A 22,555-nucleotide genomic window follows, 5' to 3' on the forward strand; every position below is an offset into this window, starting at 1 on the left:
TGCCAAGAGTGATGGTGCTGAATGAACAGGCACTGACAGGACACATCTGCATGAAGCACTGCACAGATGGTCAGAGCCAACACGTCCTCACAGAATCTTCACATTTCTCCTGAGACATCCTCAGCACTGGGCTCTAGAGCCAGAGCAAGGATTACTGCTTTGCAGCACTGTTCAAGGAATAACACTGTCTCCAAAATGTCTTGTCCCTGGTGTGGTGAAGAGGTGATTTTCCATTAGAGCTGATCCTGGAGATTCTTCTTATAATATACCACCATAAAGGAGAACAGATTGGCATTTGGTCCACCAACCACAACCAAGCCAATATACTTGTCATGGATTCCTGGCTGTATGGATTCTTATATGGATCCTGCAGTAGGCTCCCCCTTTTGTAAGTAAAAGAGAAGAATCAGACTCCCCATTTGCAGCACTACCAAAGCTGCAGATATCAAGCCCATTTTTGGTTCTTGAGAACTGAAAGTAATGAAGGAACAGCAGCTACGAATACTGAGGGAAATGTAGAACACCGTATGTGAGACCTTTCATTTAAGGAGTTGGCAGTCTTCAGTAAATCAACAAAATAATCCACTCATTACAGAACTCAGGGGCCACTCTAGATCATATGAGCTTCTTCCAATAAATCCAGCAGATACCCATCCTAACAAACAGGCAAGTTCACCAAACTCTCCATGCAGGCAGCCCAAAGTATCCATTACAGAAAAGAATAGCGATACTCAAGGAACTGCTTATTCCTCTTTGCCCACTCTGTACTGCACTGTAATCCAGACATCAGGTTTGATGGGAGTGTCAGGAACCACATTCCTGTTTGCATATGTTGTTTAGCAATTATTTAATGCAAGATGCATAAGCAGTCCCTGCAGTGTATATAGGATGCCACTTGCCTGACTTCACATGTCTCCTAAAAGTCTGGCTCAAGTTGGTCTGTTTCCTAGTGAAACACCTAGTTCAGGGGTGGTCAGATTTGCTGCTGCAAGCTACCGCTTGCACTCTGAACTCCTGCTGTAGGAATCTCCACACCCTAGAATGTTATCTGGTATTTGGGACTCACTTGGTAGATTGTTTACCATTAGTGGTAACATCAAATGCCAGAACTTAACATGTTTACACGCACCTTTTCCCCAAAAAACAGCCCTCCAAAACTGGGGCACTCATCTTAAGTAGGGAAGCTGTTTTCTGTGCTGCAGTAGAAGCATAGGGACACTAATTGCCAGGTAGGGAGAAGTTATGGCTGCTGATGCTGTGTTTGTCAGCCAGAGAATGAGGAGTGGCATGCACAGCCCAGTTAAGGTTTTCATAGCTGCTGATAAGCTTTGGCTGAGGAACTGTTGACGGTTTGCAGACCATCTAGATGGGTGGGTCTAGTCTTTTCTCACCCCATGATATGGAAGTGTCTTAGGTTGTGGTTGCACCCTTAACTCTGGTCAGAGGATCTCTTACCACCTGCAGCCTCAGCCTGGTTCCTCATGGATCCTCTTTTCAAGCTTCTGTCAATGCGTTCTGTGCTGCTTCAGTTTAAAGTTGCTGCTACTACTGGCTGTTGTCTCTTCAGCCAGGAGAGCAAGCAAGCAAGCTTCAGGCCCTTAGGACTGAACATATTATTGCTTAGGTTCAAAGTAGCAGTGAGACTCCACCTGAAGCTCATTCTTAAAAATGTCTTGGTAATTAATTTAAACTGGTTGATCAAGCTACCCATCTTCCTGAAATCATACCACATAAAAGAAATTATCCATTTTTTCCTGAAACTATGCTATTATAGAAGAAATGATAAGCACTTGTGGCTTTCAGGACTTTATTGTATTGACAGGACCAAGCAATCAAATTGTCACCCTGTCTCCAGCCTTAAATTATTGGTAGAGGAATGGAGTACTGGCTGGTGAAAGGAGGAGTAGGAAGCTCCTCTTTATGCTGAATAGTTGGAGAATATCTAATGGCTAAAGCAGCCATTCAGGGACATTTTTAGCATGCTCATTTTGCAAGTAACATTAAGGCTCAGCAGCTGACAAAATATTAATTTCACACGCTTGAAAATTCAATTTTAGTTGTAATAAGAAAAATATCATAGAATGCAAAGTTGTTGCTAGCTTCGATCAGAAGAGCATGAGAAGTGCTGCGCCTATGTATGTGGTAAAGGAACGGTGTAACAGGTTAACATGGACAATACAGGAGATGTTGGAAAGGAAACATTACCAAAAAGGTAGAGTTGCCACAACAAAGCCCTTCTTTCATAGTCACAGGAGCAGCAGGAAGAGGTGATTGAAGAACAAAAGTGTTTTTTAGATGCTTACAGGCAGCTAAAGCAATATCTAAAAAAATACAAAATGTTGCCTAGCAATGCAGTTACATGAGTATAAAAGTATTTGTAAAGTCCCCTCCCTCTCCCTCCCGTCTCCTCCCCCCTGCCCTGCAGATGCATTTGAATTATTTTAAATTAAAAGTAAGATTTGTGAAGTTTTCTGTTAAAAGTGGTCTCTTTCATGTATTTGCTGTGGAAAACAACAATTGGCTCTGTCTTAAGATAAATTAGATACATTGGTATGAAATATAGTCAGTTTGAACATGGTAGTGAACACTACAAACAGTGAAGTCCTTTTCTTGATTGCCCAGTTTGCTCAAATGTCAAGTGATCAAATTGAGGTTGTCAAGCATTTCATATTAAATTCTTTCAAGGACATCAGTCATCAAGATTTGCCAATGAAGCCTTTTTTTCTGTTTACATTTTATGATAAATGCACGTCAGGATTGTAATCAGCTGAAAAGTTTTCAAATTGAGATCTCCCAACAAGGGCAGTGAATTTCTTTGCTGACAAAAATATCCTGAAACTGCCAATGGGTTCTAGTTGTGAAAGGTGCTATACAGACACAGAACAAAGGACAGATGTTTCCCCAGACAGCTTCCAGTTTGGACTTGATTGATTTTTTTTTAAATTCAGTTTAACTGCTGAACTGAAATTTGTAATTAATTTGGAGTTAACTGAAAATGAATTTTTTTTTAGCATTTTCAGCAAATTAGAAAAAATCAGATCAAACTAAATGTGTTGTTTATAGCATTTCTGATTAAAAAAACAATAACCAAGGGATTGATTTGCAAGAATATTAAAAAACAGTTAATAAAACCAGAAAGAAGATGGATCCCGCTTTATATGTTATGTTCTAGCCTTTAGTACATTCTTGTCTAAGTGGGGTGACTCAGTTCAGATCCCCCTCGTGCCTAATTCAGGTCTGGGTTTTGAGCACAGGTCTCTCAGCCTCCTCAGAATATGCCTTAGCTAAGTACAGAAAGTCAAAAAGCCCAAGGCTGAATTGATTCAGTCTTTGCAGGTTAGTCTAAACTGCAAAGTTTAAATTGAAATGGCAGTGAACAGACATTCACTTGTGATTCAGGAAGTGCCTGCAGTGCCCCATGCCTGCAGTGGCTCAGGCCAAAAGCCAGGGGGTACAAGAGTACAGCTCCCTGGCACATAGCCAGCATGGGCTGTGTGTTTGCTTCCTCTTTCTCCTGCCCCTGAGGTCTCTGGGAGTTGCGGTCCACAGTCACAGAAGCAAGACTCTGCAGGGTTGCTCATCACTTCCTTTTTCTTCTTCCAGGTGTCTCTGGAAGTTTAGTCCATAGTTGCAGCCAGCAGTAAGTTTAAGCAGGGAAAGGGGTGTTTAACGCACTTCCCTGGTCTCAGACAAACCAGGGAGGAGGGAGGGCTGTCCTTCCCCCTCTCTCCCTCCCACCTGCAGACTGCACTGCATCTCCAGCTGGGTTTGCCCCCCATCCTACCCTCTTGTCAGCCAGCCCTAACTGCTCCAGCTAGGGAGTAGAGGGGTGGAGCCAGCCCTGCTCTCTGGAGCAGATGGCACAACCCAGCCCAGGGCTGGAAAGCATGCTGGGATGCGGGAGAACTGTAATTTAACTTGAGCCAGGAAGGGGTCTGAGACAGAAGTTTCATAAACCAGTTTGACCCAAATCAGTTAAGTGTGATGCTACATTCAACCAAGTTTATCTTAAACCAGTTTCAGCCATTTTGAAACTGGTTTATGCATGCTGAGCTTCTGTTCTGTTACGGGTTTAAACCAGTTTCTGATCACTTAAACTGGTTTATGTGTAACTTCTGTCTCTAGTCTTAGTCACTATGTTTTAAGGCCTTCTTCATTGGGTCTGTCTCAGACACTCTTGTTGATGCTGTTCCACTGTGCATAAATAATTAAATGCTTGTTTGAGCAGCACCTGATCCCAGGTGTTCCGTCTTGAAAGGATTAGCCCTGAACATCAAACTGTAAAATCAATGTCTCTCTTCATGCATGCGCAAATGACCAACTGGATATCTAATTATTCATGCAAGTGGAACAGCTTCAACAGGAGAGATGGCCAGAATGACCACAGAAGACCTTAGTGGTTTAAGTTACTCTTCTGGGAAAGGGAAAATCTTGGTTTAAATCTGCTCTGAATCACAACTAGAGAGTATAAGATGGACAACTGCTGCTGCCACCACATAATTGGTGTCTGCTTTGGAACATTATATGTATTTATTGCACATATGTCTGACATGCTTTTGCTAGCATATGGGCTGATACAATTTAAGATATGTGGTGAACTTCAAGTTTTTGGCTTCCTTTAAGGCCAAAGAACCCTCATCTTAAATCTCCTGTAGTGGTTAGGATCTCTGGAACTACCTATAGTTGCTGAAGTCACATCAGAATAGTGCTTCTTCATGGGTTGTAGTGGAGAGAGGCATGGCAGATACGTTGGTATAATTTACAGGGGGGCGTTATGCTTAAAAAGTATTTTCCAAAATGTTTGTAGTCTGTTTGTAGTTTGGGTAGATGTGATCCTTTTGATTAGACTAAGTAAATAGTTGGAAAAATTGTACTTTGCAAGCTTTCGGACACAAACTCTCTTCAGGCATAGGGAGAGTTGCGATGCATTTATTTCTTTGTGGATGATTGAGAAGAAAAAATAATTTAGCACTGCTGCATCTTATGCTGGTAAAGTTTGTATGCGGTAGATCTAGAGACCTTTTCATGCCTGTTCACTAGCATTGAATTAGTTTACATAGCTATATTTCAGTCCATCTAGGCATTTAGTAAGGAAATAATTAAACAAACAAACAGACAACCCCCCCACTAATCTTCTGCTGTTCTGTAAATTTTCATGGCTCAACAGAGGGAAAGTTACCATAAAGTTCTATTTTTCAGTTGGAAGAGATCAAGGCACCTTTAACTGAAAAGTGATGTTATATTGAAACATTTTAAAAGTGAATGGTATTTTGATTCTGGTTTTATAACACAAAATCTGATTTCTTTAAATTATTTCCAAGTAACTTATACCCAGATTCCCTTAAAAGTCTCCAGTACTGGTACATGACTCTGAGAGAACATACAGTTGCTAACAGATGTGCTGTGTTATAAACCTGAGCAAATCTTACTATAGTAATCTGTCACCCAATGGACTTAAATTTATAATGCTAGCTGGCTACCTCAGAGATAAAGTCAGACATGAAGAACCTGGATTTGGAGAAACTGTGGCAGTCTTCTTCCCCTCCATTTTTCAAGTAATCTTTTGCTTTTTATTAGGGCCTGTATGCTTGTTAATAAAAATAACAATGCATGTAGATGTAGGAAAATGTAGAAGTTGCTATACTGGCTCCCACTGGCAGTTCATCTGACTATCACTAGAAGGTTACTCTGAAAAGGTGTAACTGGAATAACATGCCTATGGAGGGAGTTTCTTTCTAATAGCCATTAGCTAAGATCATGTCGTAAAGCATAAAGATTTATGTTTGTGGTAATAAAAAGGAGCAAAACACCAGCCACAGTATTTCCTAGACATTAGGGACTGGAAGGGACCTTATAAGATCATCGAGTCCAAGCCCCCCAACCATAGGCAGGAAGTCAGCTGGGATCAAGTGACCCCAGCAAGAAAAACATCCGCATGTTTTTTGAAAGAGTCCAGAGTAGGTGCTTGCACCACCTCTGGGGGAGTCTGTTCCAGACCCTGGACACTTGCACCATAAATAACTTTTTTCTTACGTGTAGTCTAAATCGGCCTTCCTGGAGTTTATGGCCATTAGACCTTGTTATCCCCTGGGGAGCTCTGGTGAACAGCTGTTCTCCCAGGTCTTGATGTGCTCCTCTTATATAAATTGTAGGCTGCTCCCAAGTCCCTTAGCCTCTCCTCGTACAACCTGCCCTCCAGACCTTGGATCATATAAGTGGCTCTCCTCTGGACTCTCTCAAGCTTTTCCACATCCCTCCTGAAGTGGGGGGCACAAAACTGGACACAGTACTCCAGCTGCAGTCTCACCAAGGCTGAGTAAAGTGGGAGAATGACATCCCTGGTTTTCCTTGAGATGCATTGGTGGATGCATGCCAGAGTTTGGTTTGCTTTGCCAGCCATGGCATCGCATTGGTGGCTCATATTCATCTTGTGGTCAGTCAAGACCCCCAAGTCTCTTTCAGTCGTGGTGCTAGTGAGCGTAGCACTGCTGAGCCTATAAATATGTTGAAGGTTCTTCCTATCAAGGTGCAGAACCTTACACTTCTCTGTGTTGAAGGCCATCATGTTTTGGTCAGCCCACCTTGAGAGTATGTCCAAATCAACCTGTATCCCCAGCCTGTCCTGCGGTGTGACCGCCCTCCTCCATAATTTGGTGTCATCCACAGATTTTGCCAGTTCGCATCTGATTCCCAAATCCAGATCGTTAATGAAAATGTTAAAGAGTATTGGCTTAAGTACTGAGCCCTGAGGGACTCCACTGGTCACCCTGTGCCACGTTGATTTGCTCCTGTCAACTAGTACTCTTTAGGTCTGACCCCGTAGCCAGTTACCTAGCCATTGGACTATAAGATGATCAAGGCCACAGTTCCCCAGCTTAACCTTGAGGACATCATGGGGAACTAGGTCAAACACTTTCTTGAAATCCAGATATGACAGCCACGTCATCTCCCTTATCCAGGGCACGTGTTGCCTGGGCATAGAAGGAGATGAGGCTGGTCAGGCAAGACCTGCCAGTCACAAAGCCATGTTGGCTGGCCTTCAGAAACTTGCCTTCCATTAGTCTGGTGTTGATGGATCCCTTGACAATTTTCTGCAGGATTTTTCCAGGGATGGACATCAGACTTATTGGTCTGTAATTCTCCAGGTCATCCCTCCTCCCCTTCGTGAAGGTAGGGACCACATTGGCTCTTTTCCAGTCTTCTGGGACCTCTCCCAAGCACCACAAATTTTCAAATATCTTTGGCAAGGAGGGTGCAATGATGTCTGTCAGCTTCCTCAAGACTCTTGGGTGTATTTTGTCTGGGCCTGCGGACTTGATACTGTCCAATTTATCCAGGTATTCCCTCACCTGATCCACATCAATTTTGGGCCTGTCACCCGCTCCCATAATGGTTTGTGTCCTTTCTGATAGTGTAATCCCCTTGGGAGGGTGAAAAACCAATGCAAAAAAGTCATTTAGTAGATTGGCCCTTTCTTGGGCGCCAGATGTCAGTTGTCCCATTAGATCTCGCAGGGGTCCAATGCCATCTTTATTCTTTTTTTCAACTTCCCAGATATATGAAGAAGGACTTTTTGTTGTCCTTGATTCCTGTAGCTAGCCTGAGTTCAGTTTGTGCCTTGGCTTTTCTGGACCACTCTCTACAGGTGCAGGCAAGTGCTGAGTAGTCCTCTTTGGTGATGCTTTCCATTTTCCAATTGGTGTAGGCTTCTCTTTGGAGTTTAATGAGGTCCAACAGTTCCTTGTTCAGCGAAGGGGGCTTCCTTGCCTGTTGACTACATTTCTTGTGAGATGGCATGGCTTCCCCCTGTGCTTCAAGGATTGTTTTTGATAGATGACCATTCCTCATGTACTCGCTTTTCAAGGGGGGTATGGCCTCTAAGTGCCTGACTGACTAAATCTCTGAGTATGCAAAAATGAGCCTTAACAAAATTAAGGATTTCTGTTTTACTGAGGGATTTTCCTGCTCTTCAGTGAACTGAGAAGGTGACCAGTTCATGGTCACTGTCACCAAGCTTCCCCTTGATCCTCACATCACTCACCAGGTCCTCCCCTTTGTCCAGGACCAGATCAAGCAATGCCTCTCCCCTAGTCGGTCCATAGACCTCCTGCATCAGGTAGAGATCATCAGTGCAAGTGAGAAAGCTATGCAACCTGTCAGATATGGCCATGTGCTCATCCCGAGAGATGTCAGGGAAGTTGAAGTCCCCTATGACTATTATCCATTGGGAGCGTGCAGTCTCAACCAGTTCCCTGTTGAATTCCTGATCTAGTTCTTCTTCTTTGTGGGGAGATATATAGTAGACTCCTACAAGTATGAGCATTCATGGTCATCTGGCTAGGTGCCAGGGGATTGGAAACTGGCTAATGTCCCAATTTTCAAGAAGGGGAGGAAGGAGGACCCAAGTAACTATAGGCCTATAAGCCTCACCTCAGTGCTTAGGAAGACCTTGGAGAGAATCATCAAGGAGCACATCTGTGGGGGCCTGCAGGGGAGAACATGCTCAGGGGCAATCAGCATGGGTTCATCAAAGGCAGTTCCTGCCTGACCAACTTGATTGCCTTTTATGACCAAGTAACTAAATCCTTGGATGATGGTGTCGCCATGGACATAGTCTTTCTGGCCTTTAATAAGGCCTTTGACACTGTCTCACCCCATCCTCATCGATAAATTAAGTGACTGTGTCATTGATGCCTCCATAGTTGTATGGGTAAAAAATTGGCTGATGGGGTGCACCCAGAGAGTAGTGGTGGACAGGTTATACTCAACCTGGTGAGATGTGAGCAGTGGGGTACCCCAGGGCTCAGTTCTCAGGCCCGCACTGTTTAACATCTTCATCAGCAACTTGGATGAGGCGGTGGAAAGCACGCTGTCCAAATTTGCTGATGACACTAAGATGTGGAGTGAGGTAGACACACTTGAAGGGAGAGAGAGGCTGCAACTAGATTTAGGCAGACTACAAAAGTGGGCAAATGAGAATAGGCTGGGGTTCAACATAGACAAATGCAGGGTGCTGCACCTTGGGAAAAGGAATCCACAGCATACATACAGGCTGGGGAGTTCCCCTCTTGAAAGCACAGAGGCAGAAAGGGATCGTGGAGTCATTAATGACTCCCAAGATGAACATGAGCTGCCAATGCCAGACTGCAGCCAGCAAGGCCAGACATAACCTTGTCATGCATCCAAAGGTGCATCTCAAGCCGGTCCAGAGAGGTGATACTCCCCCTCTATGCAACTTTGGTCAGGCCACAGTTGGAGTACTGTTTCCAATACTGGGTGCTGTACTTCAAAAGGGATGTGGCCAGCCTGGAGAGGGTTCAGAGGAGGCCCACCCGCTTGGTGAGCAGGCAGCAGGACAGGCCCTGTGTGGAGAACTGAGGGACCTGAACCTGTTTATCCTCAGCAAGAGGAGGCTGAGGGGGGACCTGGTGGCTGCCTACAAACTCATCAGGGGAGATCAACAGCAAATAGGTAGAGACCTTTTCTCCCCAGCACCACCTGGGGTGACAAGGAACAATGGTAATAAGCTAATGGACAATAGGTTTAGGTTAAATCAGAAGGCAGTATTTTACAGTTAGGGTGGCCAAAATCTGGAACCAACTTCCCAGGAAAGTAGTCCTCACCCCTACCTTGGGCAAATTCAAGAGGAGGTTGTTTGATGACCTGTCTGGGGTCCTGTGAATCCAGCATTCATTCCTGCCTGTGGCAGGAGGTCAGACTAGATGATCTGTTCAGGTCCCTCCTGACCCTAGCTACTATGAAATTATAAGTATGTCACCCTCCCCATGTTCTCCCCATATTTTAACCCAGATGGTCTCAAGACACTTTTCCTGGTTAGAAAACTCAATTTGCAGGGAAGTGAACTGATCCTTGACAGAGAGCAACACCCCTCTTCCCAGCACGGTCTCTACTATACAACATGTAACCCTCTAAAGCAACAGACCAATCATAGGTAGAGTCCCACCAGGTCTCTGTTACCCCTCATTTTCACGTAGGAGAAGGACCAGTTCCTCTTGCTTGTTTCCCAAACTCCTGGCATTCATGTACAGGCAGTTAAATCTGCCATGAGAAGCCCAATGCTTCCCTATGGGGTGAAGTTGTTACTTTAAAATTGCCAATTGCTCAAATGAAGAACAAGACCTTATAAAGGGGGATAAGGCAAAATGCCATGTTTATTGATTACGTGAAGCAGATACATAAGTTTGGACACACCAGTCATACAAACAGACATACACAAGCATGCATACAAACAGACATAGAAAGATATACAGACAAAACCACTCCAGTAAGATGTTATAGTTACCAGCAAAAGTTACTCAATATTAGCACTTGGTGGTCAAATCCAGGCTTATTGAGGATGATGGGAGTGGGGGACAAACGTGGCCTGTGCTGCATGATGTTGCAGAGAGTGGATTTCCCCATCTTGGCTTGTCTGCATCTCACTTTTACAGGGATTTCAAGTCTTTGTTCAGTATTGGGGTTTTTCCATGCTCAGTTTTTAATTAGAGGTTGTTTCTTCTGGTTATCTCAACTTGAGGTCATTCCAGTAAAGTTGGTATCTCAGAATTGGTATTTCAGTCTTGATCTCTGTCTTGAAGCATTGTAGTTGATATCTCTGCTTCTTTTCAGCCTCTTGAAGGCTCAGATCAAGTGTAGTTCAAATGGCAGGATATGCAGAATTCCTTCTTCTTTGCCCCTGATCACAGACAGGTTCTTCAGCTTCTTAATGAGGTGGAGGCCATCCCTTCCCAACAGTCCGCTCTCGCTGCAGTGTGGACTGTGGTCAAGGAAGCCAAACCCCTCACGATGGCACCTTCGCTGGAGTCTTCTATTCACCTCACTGATGCACCTTTCCCTCTGGGCCCCCAGACTCCCGTGTGCCCCTCTGTCTTATATAATTGGTAATGCCAAGCAGAATTAACCCTAGGGACCAAATCCTAATAAATGTTTAAACACCATTTAAAGAAACATTTCAGCTATGGTATGTCTTTTAATACCCTTTTTCCTAAACTATACAGGGCCTTGTGTGGAAATTTACATGGATCTTTAGATGTTATGCATCACAGATATGTAGTGAGGGGGTGAGAAGTGTGGTGCCAGCCCTGTGGTCCACTTTGGAAGTACAAGGAGATAAGGTGTTTAGAGTAATATGTATGTGGAGAGGGTTTGGTGATGCAGAATCAGAATTAAAGGAAGAATTGGGACCTTAATTTCTAGTATCCATTTTGGGTGGATGAGAATCTAGAAACATTGGTTTAAAGGGGATTATCTTCTCAGTTGTTACTCTTTCTTAAATTTATTAAACCAAAGAATTTCCGTATAAGTGAGAAAAATTATGCACTTGAAATCAAAAGCACGAACAGAGTTTGAGTCTGTCTTCTGTGAGACCTGTATTTCTTCAGTGCTAGTTTAGAGCAGGTGTTCTCAATCTTTCTGGATTCAAGAGAACCCTTGGAAATTGGTAGCTGTTAGTTTTCACTCATTTTTTATACATAGAAAAGTAATATAACAATTCTTTTGTTGCAGAGAACTCAGAAAGACCACAACAGGGCAGAATACTTTTGACATCTTGGATTTTTATTTGAAATCTCTGGGCGTCTTTACATGTGTTTAGTGGTAGGCAGGAGTGCTTTAATTAGAGTAGCTCTCAGGAGCCACTTTAGTTAGTGTCTTGTGTATTTGGTGCCTACACTTCAAAATGATGGTGGGAGTGCTTTAACTAAAGCTTCTTTGACAAACTAACATTGCATGCCAACCTGCAGCACCGTTGAAAGGATCTCAAGGCACCCCAGGATGCTGCAGCATCCTAGTTTAATTGTTTTGGACAAGTCTAGGGCTTTCATAATAGCTTCAAGTGTGGTTCTTGAGTAATGAGAGAGATAGACTTGTATCTAGTAGCAGTCCCACATTTGCATCCTCAGTGAACACTTAAGCTATGCTGTGAACCTATGAAGTTTGCAGGTTCCATAAGCTCCATTTCTCATTCAAGTTGTAAGCTGAATCACTGGTTGAGTTGGAAATGCAGAGCTCCTATACACATGCAGGGAGATTGCTCTGATGCACTGTAATTACTGTGCATTGGAGCAGACTCGATTAATCGAGTTTGCTGGAACATGCTAATTGCTGCACTTAGCAGACTCCAGTGTCACGTGTATCAGCATCCCTAAGCTAAAAAATGGCAGTGGAGTGCTTTAAACTAAAGCTCATTTGAAGAGCTAATTTAAGCTCCTCCCTCTCTCCTGCTTCCTGGAGCACATCTATAAATGCCTGCAGAGTCCAGTACGGACTACTGAATATGTTATGCCTCAATCCTGCATTATTGAGCGTATCCAGGACAAATGATGGCCCTAACATTATGGAGTCAACACTGGCATGTCCACCTCTCAAGGGTCTAGGGAAGTCTTTTTTCCTATAACGTGCTTGGGATTTGTTGTCTCTTAAACCATATTCAAATATAAGTAAATCTTAACCATTTTATGTAATTGTATATGCGATCATGGAGGCATGACCAAAGTAACTATATATCTATATCTAGATAGATATAGATATATAAAGTATGTGTGTGTGTGTTCTCATATTTAAAGAAAGCTGGAGTTTTTGGGGTTGTTTTCTGGGGGTGGGATTGTTATTTTTTACAGGTCTCATTATCGTTGTTGTTTTACAGTGAAATAAATGCCAGACTGGATGCCGTGTCTGAAATTCTCCAGTCAGAATCCAGTGTGTTTGGTCAGATTCAAAATCATCTGTCTAAGATGCCAGACGTAGAGAGGGGACTGTGCAGTATTTATCACAAAAAGGTAAGCAGTAAACTAATCGCATCACAAACTCTGCTGTCTAAATATTTGTTGATATCTAGGCAGACATGGTTCTTTGGGTGACTCTGATATCTTTTATTAGACCAACTTAAATAGCTGGAAAACAATTATTAAGCAAGCTTTCAGGTTCAAAAACCCTTTTTCAGGCTAAGGAAGTTTCTGCAGTTGGTGTGTGCTCTTCCTGGACGGAATGAAAAGTATGGGAGCAGCATTTGGAAGCTGAGGGTGGAGAGATACTTGGGGAGTCAGATGTCAGGCAGGTTATAATGTGTCATAAATCAAATGTCTGTATTTAGTCCATGATTTTTAGTATCCGGGAGGTTGTAGAGGAGTTCATAGGCTCGTCCCTGGGAAGTGTTTTGCAAGTTTCCTTTGAGAATGAGGACTGAGAGATTGGAGAGAGTGTTTTTCTTGTGAGAAATTTGCTCCCACAGGGAACTGGGTATTCCTGTCTGATAGATTTCTGGTGTGTGTTCATTCTGGTGCGCAGTTGTTGTTTGGTCTCTCCTACATATTTTCCATATGGGCATTTGGTGCATTGGATGAGATATGTTACATTTCTGGAGGTGCAGCTGTAGGATCCAGGAATGCTGATGGCTCTGTTGTGGGGTGTAGTAATTGTGGGGGTGGTGGAGATGTGTTGGCAGGTTTTGCATTTCTTGTCATGGCATGGTCTGGATCCATTTGGTGTGTTCTGGGCCTGAGGAAGTTTGCTTCTGGTGATGAGGTTAGTGAGGTTTGGTGCTTGTTTGAAGGCTAGGATGGGTGGCTCTGGGAAGATCTTTTTAAGAATAGGGTCTCTTTCTAGTATGGGTTGCAGTTGTTTGAGGATTTTCCGTACAGGTTCGAGGGAGGGGTGATATGTCATAACCAGAGGTATGCGATTTGTGGGGGGTTTCTTCTGCACTGCAGCAGTTCTTCACGTGGTATCTGGGTGGCTCTTTCAAACATGCGATCTGTCTCTCTGGAGAAGTGTCCTTGTTGGGTGAAAGCCTTTTTAAGATTGGTGAGGTGGCAACCCCAGGTGTTCTCTTCAGTGCAAATTTGGTGGCATCTGAGGGCTTGGCTGTATATCACAGCTTTTTAGGTCTGTCTAGGATGATTGCTGGTTCTGTGCAGATGTGTATGTTGGTCTGTGGGTTTCTTGTATTTTATCATTCTGGATACTGATTATCGTGTCTAAAAAGGAGATGTTGGTGCTGGAGTATTCTGAAGAAAGTCGGATGGAGGGATAGTGATTGTTGAATTTCTGATGGAACTCAATCAGAGATTGTAGGTTTTCAGTTCAAATGATGAAGATGTCATCAGTATACCTTAAGTATAACAAGGGTTTGATGGTGTAGTTCTTGAGGAAGTTTTCTTCCAGGTGGTTCATAAAAAGGTTGGCATACTGCGGGGCCATTTTGGTGCCCATAGCTGTTCCCGTCATCTGGAGGAAGTGTCGATTGCTAAAAGTGAAATTGTTGTGTGTGAGGATGAAGTGTATAATGTCAGTAATATCTTTGGGTCTGTATTCTGAGTTGTAATCTTGTTCCTGTATATATGTAAGGCAGGCTTGGATGCCATCCTGGTGTGGGATTTTGGTGTATATATACACACACACAACCTACACTCTTGTTGATATCTATACATTTACTTTCATAAGGTTTTCAGAAGCTTAAGCATATTTATTTATTGCATTTATTTATTTATTTTAACTTCAGTAAGGATAAAAGCTGACATAGTAAAGACATAAAAATATACTGCTAGTTCCTCTGATTTCAGTTAGCCTTGTTATACCACTTGAATTGATAACATAGTATTGGAGGAAGAAATTATTATTTGGAAAATAAATACAAATTGTGTACATATCAGTGATTACATAAATATATATATATAGTGTTTTTTTAGTTTTGTTACCCTGCTTGGTGGCCATTACATGAGAATAACCCAGTAAGTGAGAGTGCCTTCTCTGGTTATTTCTTAAAACTGTACATTTAATACTGTATGTTCATCTAAAAATCACATTAGTAAGTGAAAACCACTTTACTGCAGTTAAGTGTTAATGTTTTCAGATTATGCTAATTTGTTTATAAATTCTATAATTTAGATTTTGCTTGAACATTTTAATAAGAATTACTTGTAATGAGACTCTGGCAATTCATAGCTGAAGCAGATTAATGTGCTAATAGCACCTGTGCTGTACTTCATGTTCTTTTATTTCCATGTTATATTTAGAGATTTTGACAGTTTGTTTTAGATAAAGAGATAGGTGGGAAGAGGGAGAACAAAGTTGTAATTTCGTTTGATGGTATAGTGAAAAAGATCAGTCTGTTTCAAAAATCGAAAGCTAGGTCTTGAATAACTAGTTGGGGCTTAATTCAACAACGTGTTTTGCCTATCCACCCATATACAGGATGTGAGAGGAAAATTGCAGTAATATATATTTAAAATGCCCTGTTTCCATGGAATGCTGTTCTACCAAATTAACTGACCAGTTTGTGTGAATTGGCTAATCAACTTAATGAACTTTTAAAGTCAATTTCAAGATGAAGTAGCATGAAATAAGTTTTTTATATGGAGGCATCTGTAGTTTGTAGTAACTTGACAGTCTTCCCACTGCTATGTCGCAGTGCATCGCTTCATGTCAGGACCCACTTTGTCTCTACCTGTGGTCTCTATTTCTTTGAGATCATGTTGATCAGATGGCAAATCCCTGTTAAAATGCTAGCACTTTCCAGGAACACTCCATTTGCAATTACTCCCTGGCTCTTGCATCCTTTTCAGCTAGCTGTACAGCAGTGATGCCTCTTGCATCTGTGTGAAGCCATATAGAAGTTTTGGATTTCTTTGTGATCTGAAATGAGACCATTCATTCTTGCTGTAAAAACACCACTGTAATGCAAATATGGAGAAGTGTTGCTCCCAAAACAGCTTAATGCTGCAGCAAAGGAAAGCTGCAGTAGAATTCTGCAGCGAAGAAAGAGATGCGGACAGAAACAGGACTTGTTCTGCCCTTGAGGAGTTGGATTTCTGAGGAGGAGGACACAACTGAATCCCAGTATGTGTGCACACCAGTGTGTGTGGACATTAAGAGAGCACAACCACTCAGCCTTATTAGGACTCTTGGTCAGACTCCTCTGATCTAATGTCAGCTACATTAGGAAAAACTAAAAGGACTTTGCATAATATTGTGAGTGTGCTCTGAGCTTTCATCAGTGTTCATATTCTATGTGGTATCTTTCCCAAAAGCAAGACCTCTATATCACTTAGAGAGGAAGTGCTTGGCTTGCTGTGATGAAACAGTTTGGAACAGTTTATTTGGAATTTCTGTTCGCTGATCTCTGTGCACATCTGCAGGCGATTTAAACACAAAGGATTAAGGCAAAGATGGTTCCTGCTTTATTGCCATGGACAATGCAAGGCAAAGGAGACTTGGGGGTTGCCTGTAGAGGTAGTATTGCCCCTCCAATGCAGCATTGTCTGTAGGGGACCAAAGTGGTGAGTAACATAACTGCGTATTTTCCTGGTCTGCTCATTGCCTTCTTGAGAGAGCCATTTCTTTGCCATTTGATGACTCAGATGAAGGTAATTTTCCTTAATTTCACTTGCAGTTGCTGATGTTCCCTACAAACCTCTTATCACTAACTCATGCATACACCAAGCCCAAAATATGAAATCCTCTTGCGTATCCACCTTCAGACACCCACTATCTCAGCAACGTAGGAGTAGAGTAGGGTTCCTATTTTGTATGGGAAGTTAAGGTGGAAAATGATGTTTCATTTTCAAGCTCACATCAAAGTAGAAAGAATATGGGAGCAGCATTTGGAAGCTGAGGGTGAAACAATGTTATTGTTTTCATGGAGACTGGCATTAGTTCTTTTTCTCCATCCCTTTCTTCCTGCACCTGATTCCTCAGGTTCTCTAGCCCCCAGATGCATTACACGCCACAGAACATCCATCAAATCTGCAGGGCAAGGAAAGGAAAACTGAAGATGAAATGTTTGCAGAGCTCCTGTCATCATCCCTGAAGAAATCTAAGATGACAGAGAAGTGGAAGGAAGAGCTCTGTGGAAGGAGGGAGAGCGAATTGACAAGGGACACACTTGGAAAAAGCAAGAATGAGCAGGTCAGTCTTCCTAGAAACAGATTCATAGGTTCATAGACATTAGGGCTGGAAGGGACCCCAGAAGATCGAGTCTAGCCCCTTGCCCCAGGGGCAGGAAGTCAGCAGGGATCATAGGATCCCAGCAAGATAAAGATCCAATTGTCTCTTGAAGGTGTTCAAAGTGGGTGCTTGAACCACCTGTGGTGGCAATCTATTCCAAACCTTGGGGGCTCTGACAGTAAAGAAGTTCTTCCTTACATTCAGCCTGAAACGGTCATGGAGGAGTTTGTGACAGTCTAGGACTGTTCACATCTGGCATCATAACCTTACTATGGCAAAATTGCCAGTAAACTTTTAAATAGGCGCTTCTTCGCTTCACCTTCCCAGGAGCATGAAAGCAATGACTTATGGGACCCCACCTTCACATGCTGTAATCTGCATTTTTATCACATCAAGGCATGTGTGTGGCCAGTGCAATGCAAATGTATAGACATACAGCATTGTTAAGCATATGTTCTTCCTTTGTATAAAGTTTGCACCTTTAGGCCATGTCCACATCAATGCACACGTGCCTCTTGCAGCATCCCAGACCAGTTTGAGATGCTGCAAGAGGCACACTGGGAACAAAAAAACATTCCCTGTGCTGCATGTTTGGTGGAGTGGGGAGCACCACGAGGCCAGGCACAGCGCTATCCCCATGACAACTCTGGTGGGCTGGAGGACATGCTGACACCGTGCAGGACCTGGTTGGCAAGGGCAGGAGCAAAGGTATCAGGAAATGGGGCAGATTTCACCTCCTGGACCAGATGGCAGGTCGCACGTATCATGGGTTGACCCGTGTGCTGGGCCAGCACAGTGGGGTCCACCCACTCCTGCCTATTGTAGTCTAAAAGGTCTCCAATATGGGTGACACCAGTCAGGATCAGCCTCTGTTGCAACCAGGGCACCTCTGCTGTTGGCACCTCCAGCTGGGGGTTCCAGAGGAGGGGCTTGATGAGCAGGTCATCACCCTGGGCGAGTGTTGCAGGGGACCTGGAAGCGGAGATCAGCATCCAGGAATGGAAGAGATGCTGGTAGAATTCTGGCAACCCTCACAGGTCCTGCAGGGAGAAGCCCTTCAGGCTGAGGAGCTGCCAGTCGTATCGGAGCCCTGGGAAGTGGTAGAGGATGGCATGATTCAAGTGTCCCCATGCCGTGTGGCTACCGACACCATATAGTAGTTGCTGCAGGGCCTGAAGGCACAACGTCAGGACCTGGCTGCGGAGGCAAACAAGGCCCTGGCCACCTTCCGGCAAGGGGAGGCTCAGGACCTCTGCAGCAACCCAGTGCCATCCAGGCCAGAAAAACTCCAGCACCCGTCTCTGGAGCCCTGCCACTACCTCAGGGGCAGAGAGGTGTGTAAGCAGTGCTAGAACATGGGCAGGACCATCTGGTTCAGCACCTGCAGTCTCCCATGCAGGGAGAGACACCTCAAGAGCCCTGCCCATGTCCGGAGCTGCTCCACCACCCTTGCCTCCAACTAGTGCCAGTTCTCCAGTGTTGAGGGATCTGTGGGAGGGACAGATAGATCCTGCTCACCACTCTACTTGGGGATCTACCTGTCCCTCCCACAGATCCCTCAACACCGGAGAACTGGCACCAGCTGGAGCCAAGTGGTGTGGAGCAGCTCCGGACATGGGCAGGACTCTTGAGGTGTCCTGTGGGATGTGGGTGGGAGTGAGCCCACCTGTCACCCACCACCTAGCCAAAGCTCTTGATCCATTTGACCTGAGCAGAGGAGGCTGCTGAGTATAATGCCTGGCACGCCTCCACCTGTGCCAGGTTGCCCGAGTCCTGGACTGTAAGGAGTACATAGTCAGCATACACTGACAGGACCAGCTGCACTGCCGGCTCCCGGAACATCAACTCTGCCACCCACCTCTGCAGGAAAATGAGGAAGGGCTTCAGGGCCAAGGTGTACAGGTGGCCTGACAGTGGGCAGCTTTGACGCACTCCTCTCCTGAATGGAATGGGCTCTGTCAGGGTCCAGTTTGAGCTTGACCAAAAACTGCAGAGGCATACAGCACCTAGAGTGCCCTCACAAAGTGGGGCCTGAAGCCAAAGGATCACAGCATGCCTCTGATGTACCTGTGATCCATTCTGTCAAATGCCTTCTCCTGGTCCTGGGGGGTGGGGTGGCGAGCACCAACTGATGACCACCTGCAGATGCTGCTGGCATTGACGATGGTGGCCAGTGATGGCTGGGGACCGCTTGCAGACACTACTGGCATTCTCAGTGGTGGAGGGGTGGGTGGCCAGCGGTAACCGCCCACAGGGGGTGCACCACTAATCTCAGGGGGTGCATATGCCTTTTTGCAGGAGTTGCACTGCCAATCTTGGGGGGGTATGCATGCACCCGCACGCATCGCCAATGATAGTAGGGGTCAAACTAATTCCTGTCTATATGATCCTGATGTTGTGCTGCCATTTACAGAGGAAGCCTCCTTGTCTTTTAATGCTTTAATCTGTCTCTTTGTTTCATACCCTTTAGTATTGTCCAAAATACAGCAAGCAATTATCCCACAAGGCAGACACCTCTCAGCAGCCTGCACCCTCCTTATGAGATCATGCCATTTCTCTTTCAGCCTTCCAAACACATACTTTTCTGTCCTTAGATACTCAGGGTAGAGTTCAACAACAGATTCTTCTAATCACATGTCCAGTGAAAGGCTTCATGAGCTTGTGAGCGTAAGTTGGGTCTGTTGTAATGACACCGAGAATCACAATACTATCAGTGTCATGAAGTAAAAGTTTTTCATTAAGAAAATAGGCATAGAGGCAAAAGTCCTAGAGCTGACTGGACTGATGCATGAATTTGATCAGTAGCAGCTGGCATTGGTGAACTTTCAGACGGTGCACAACTTCATGTTGGCAAGCTCTTGTCTTGGTGTCACTGTTGCAGTGTGGGGTGAGCTCTGTGTTCATCTTGAGCAGTGTGTGCATTGTCATCCTATAATTATGCTGCCAACGTCAGTCATCCCAGGATATCATCACTCTCCCACCAATCATTGGAAGCTTCCGAAGCCCAGAAATGGTACTTTACTGGATGAAGCCGCTACAGGCAGAGACGATCCAAGCACAGTGCGGGGCCCAGGGCAAATCAGTCTGTGTGGGGCCCCACCCCCAGCTGCAAGAAAGCCGACGGCAGTTTTGGCCGGAGGGGAGGGGGACAAGGTGCTAAGCAGCCCCATGTGAAGCCAGCAGCAGTATGGAATTGCCACGGCTGCTCCACCTAGCTCTGCGGGGCCCCCCAAGGCATGGGGCCTGGGGCAGCTGCCCTGATTCACCTCCTACCAAGGATGGCCCTGGCTACAGGAAAAGTCATCTATTAGGAACTGTGTAACAGGGGCTCAGGTAGGAGCCCCCATTACTGGAATAGTCATGCGAGTGGGTAACAGGGTGCACAGGTGGAAGAGTGGAGGTCACACTGGGGGCTAGTCAGGCACGGCTGATAAACCTGGCAGCAAGCAAGCAGTTTACCTTCGGGGACAGAGGACGGACTACTAGGAAGAAGAAGAAGAAGAGACAAGGGAGAGAGATAGAGAGAACCCTGACCTTCAGCTTTGGAGAACCCCAAGACTGCTGGTCCCAGGAAGGGGCAGACAGACATCAGGGCAAGGGAGAGCTTGCTGGCAGTTGCAGCTGTTCCAGTGAGTCTGGGGAAAGCCAGGAACCGGTGGGCTGAGGGGAACGCTGAGGAAGAAGGCTCCAAGCTGGAGCCCCGTGGTGGAAGCAGCCCAGAGCCCCCCGCCCCACCAGGATGGTGTAAGTGGAACACAGTCCTCGTAGACAGTGGTGGGTAGCACCAGATGCAGCTCCCAATCAGCTAATGAATCAATTAGCAGGGAGGACTGTATTACTACAAATTAACCTAAGTTGTTCTTGACGCCTGGGGCTCCCGCGCTCCTTATCAGCCTTGCCGATGTTCCCTCGCTAATGAAGTAATTAGCGAGGTGAGTGCTACACTGTAACTTCCTGAAGGAGAATAAAACTTGCACTGTGAGAGCATATCACCTGGGTGGTATGTGGTGTTTCTTGTCCCAAAATACCACTGAATATCTCTTTCTTTCTTCAGTCCGAGTCATGGCAGGCAAGTTCAACGAAAGACCAAGCTAGACCCACCTCACACTTTCACAGACTACTTGTTTTCATTCACTTACTCCTGTCCTCAAATTGAGTTCATCAGCATAGCATAGGGGTGGGCAGTTATTTCAGGTGGAGGGCCATTTACTGAGTTTTGGCAAATCATTGAGGGCCTCATGAGAGGCAGCCAGGGGCAGATAAGTCTTAATTTTTTTAATTTTTAGGGACACCACGGGCTGGAAAGAATGGCCTGGAGGGCTGCATCCGGCCTGCTGGCCACATTTTGCCCACCGTGGCATAACACCTGATTTCCAAAGAATAAACCATTTGTCAGTGTGATCACAAATGTGCTTGCAGCTGTCTATGTATATTGATCAGCATGAATGCCATGTGCCCCCAGAGGCTGGGGGAGGGGCACGGCAAGCTCCTGCAGGCAGCAGCAGCACTGTTGGCAGCAGAAGCATGATGCAGGAAAATGAGGAGCTGCAGCAGACAGCTGCAGCACTGTCAGCAACGGGGGTGGTGAGGGTCGACCAGTGGTTGGCGACCACCCACAGACACCATTGGCGGCAGCGCTCGCAGACCACCCACAGACACTGCCAGTGGTGTTGGCAGCCGGGGGGGTGGTGAATGGTGACAATTTCGCCAGCGCCTTTTCTCAGGGGGTGCACAGCCACGCTCAGGGGGTGCATGTATACCCATGTGCACCCCCTACACGTCACCAATGTTAATCAGGTCCATACAGCACAATAAATGAAAGTGGTACTGGCTTGTGAAGGACAGATGAATTATGGGAATATTTTTTACCACAGTTCCCAGAATTTCATTATCTTTTAGTGTAGATATTCTGACATAAACCTTAAGAAGAGGATACATAGGACCAAGAAGCAAGAGAGATTTACCATGCCATACATGTCCAGAATGCTGGATACTTATTTTGAAAAGAATGCTATGTGCATACTTTGAATCAGAGGGAAGTAAATGAAACCTGAACATGGGGATGCAATTATTTTTCAATGGTTATTCTGAAGTAGTTTGTTGGCAAAAGTATCTGCACAAAATAAATAAAATAACCACCTTTTCCTTTCCCCCACAAACACTTCATGTAATCACAGCAAAAATCACAGGAGTATTTAAGCACTTCTTTTTTCAAGACTGATTGGTGTATTATAGAAGCTTCTAATTCACCAGCAAGATCTGACTTAAACCTATCTGTTTCTGAATCAAATTAACTCTCAGTCCCTTATAAATGTACTGAAGTTTGTGACAACTGCACTTATCAAAGAGGATAAATAGTATCTTGTATTCTCTGTATTGAGACAATTTTCTCCCATTTTTGGTACATCTAAAGAGTTCTTGAAACCAATCAACGGTTCCTGAAAAAGAATTTGTATTTTAGAACACAAAATCCATTTTTTCCCTCTGTTATTTACCTTGCACCAGTTACTTTAGGTACACTCTGTTCCAACGATTGGTGATAGAAAGCAATAAGATTATAGAAGCATACTTATTAATAACATAAAAATTACAG

At 44.7% G+C, this 22,555-nt stretch overlaps 1 protein-coding gene across 2 annotated transcripts in view; it reads left to right on the top strand.

Annotated features, from left to right (window-relative positions):
• Nucleotides 1-22,555, top strand: part of MSH3 (mutS homolog 3) — a 220,391-nt gene that overhangs the window by 107,289 nt on the left and 90,547 nt on the right. For both annotated transcript variants that reach the window (XM_090038175.1, XM_090038174.1), the window contains exon 13: nucleotides 12,665-12,797. In XM_090038175.1, the coding sequence (XP_089894301.1) occupies nucleotides 12,665-12,797 (133 nt within the window). The remainder of the gene's footprint in view (nucleotides 1-12,664; nucleotides 12,798-22,555) is intronic.

The sequence above is a fragment of the Crocodylus siamensis genome, chromosome 3 (genome assembly GCF_052110815.1).
Source record: "Crocodylus siamensis isolate JL-2025a chromosome 3, ASM5211081v1, whole genome shotgun sequence".
In the NCBI taxonomy this organism is placed as follows: Eukaryota; Metazoa; Chordata; order Crocodylia; family Crocodylidae; genus Crocodylus; species Crocodylus siamensis.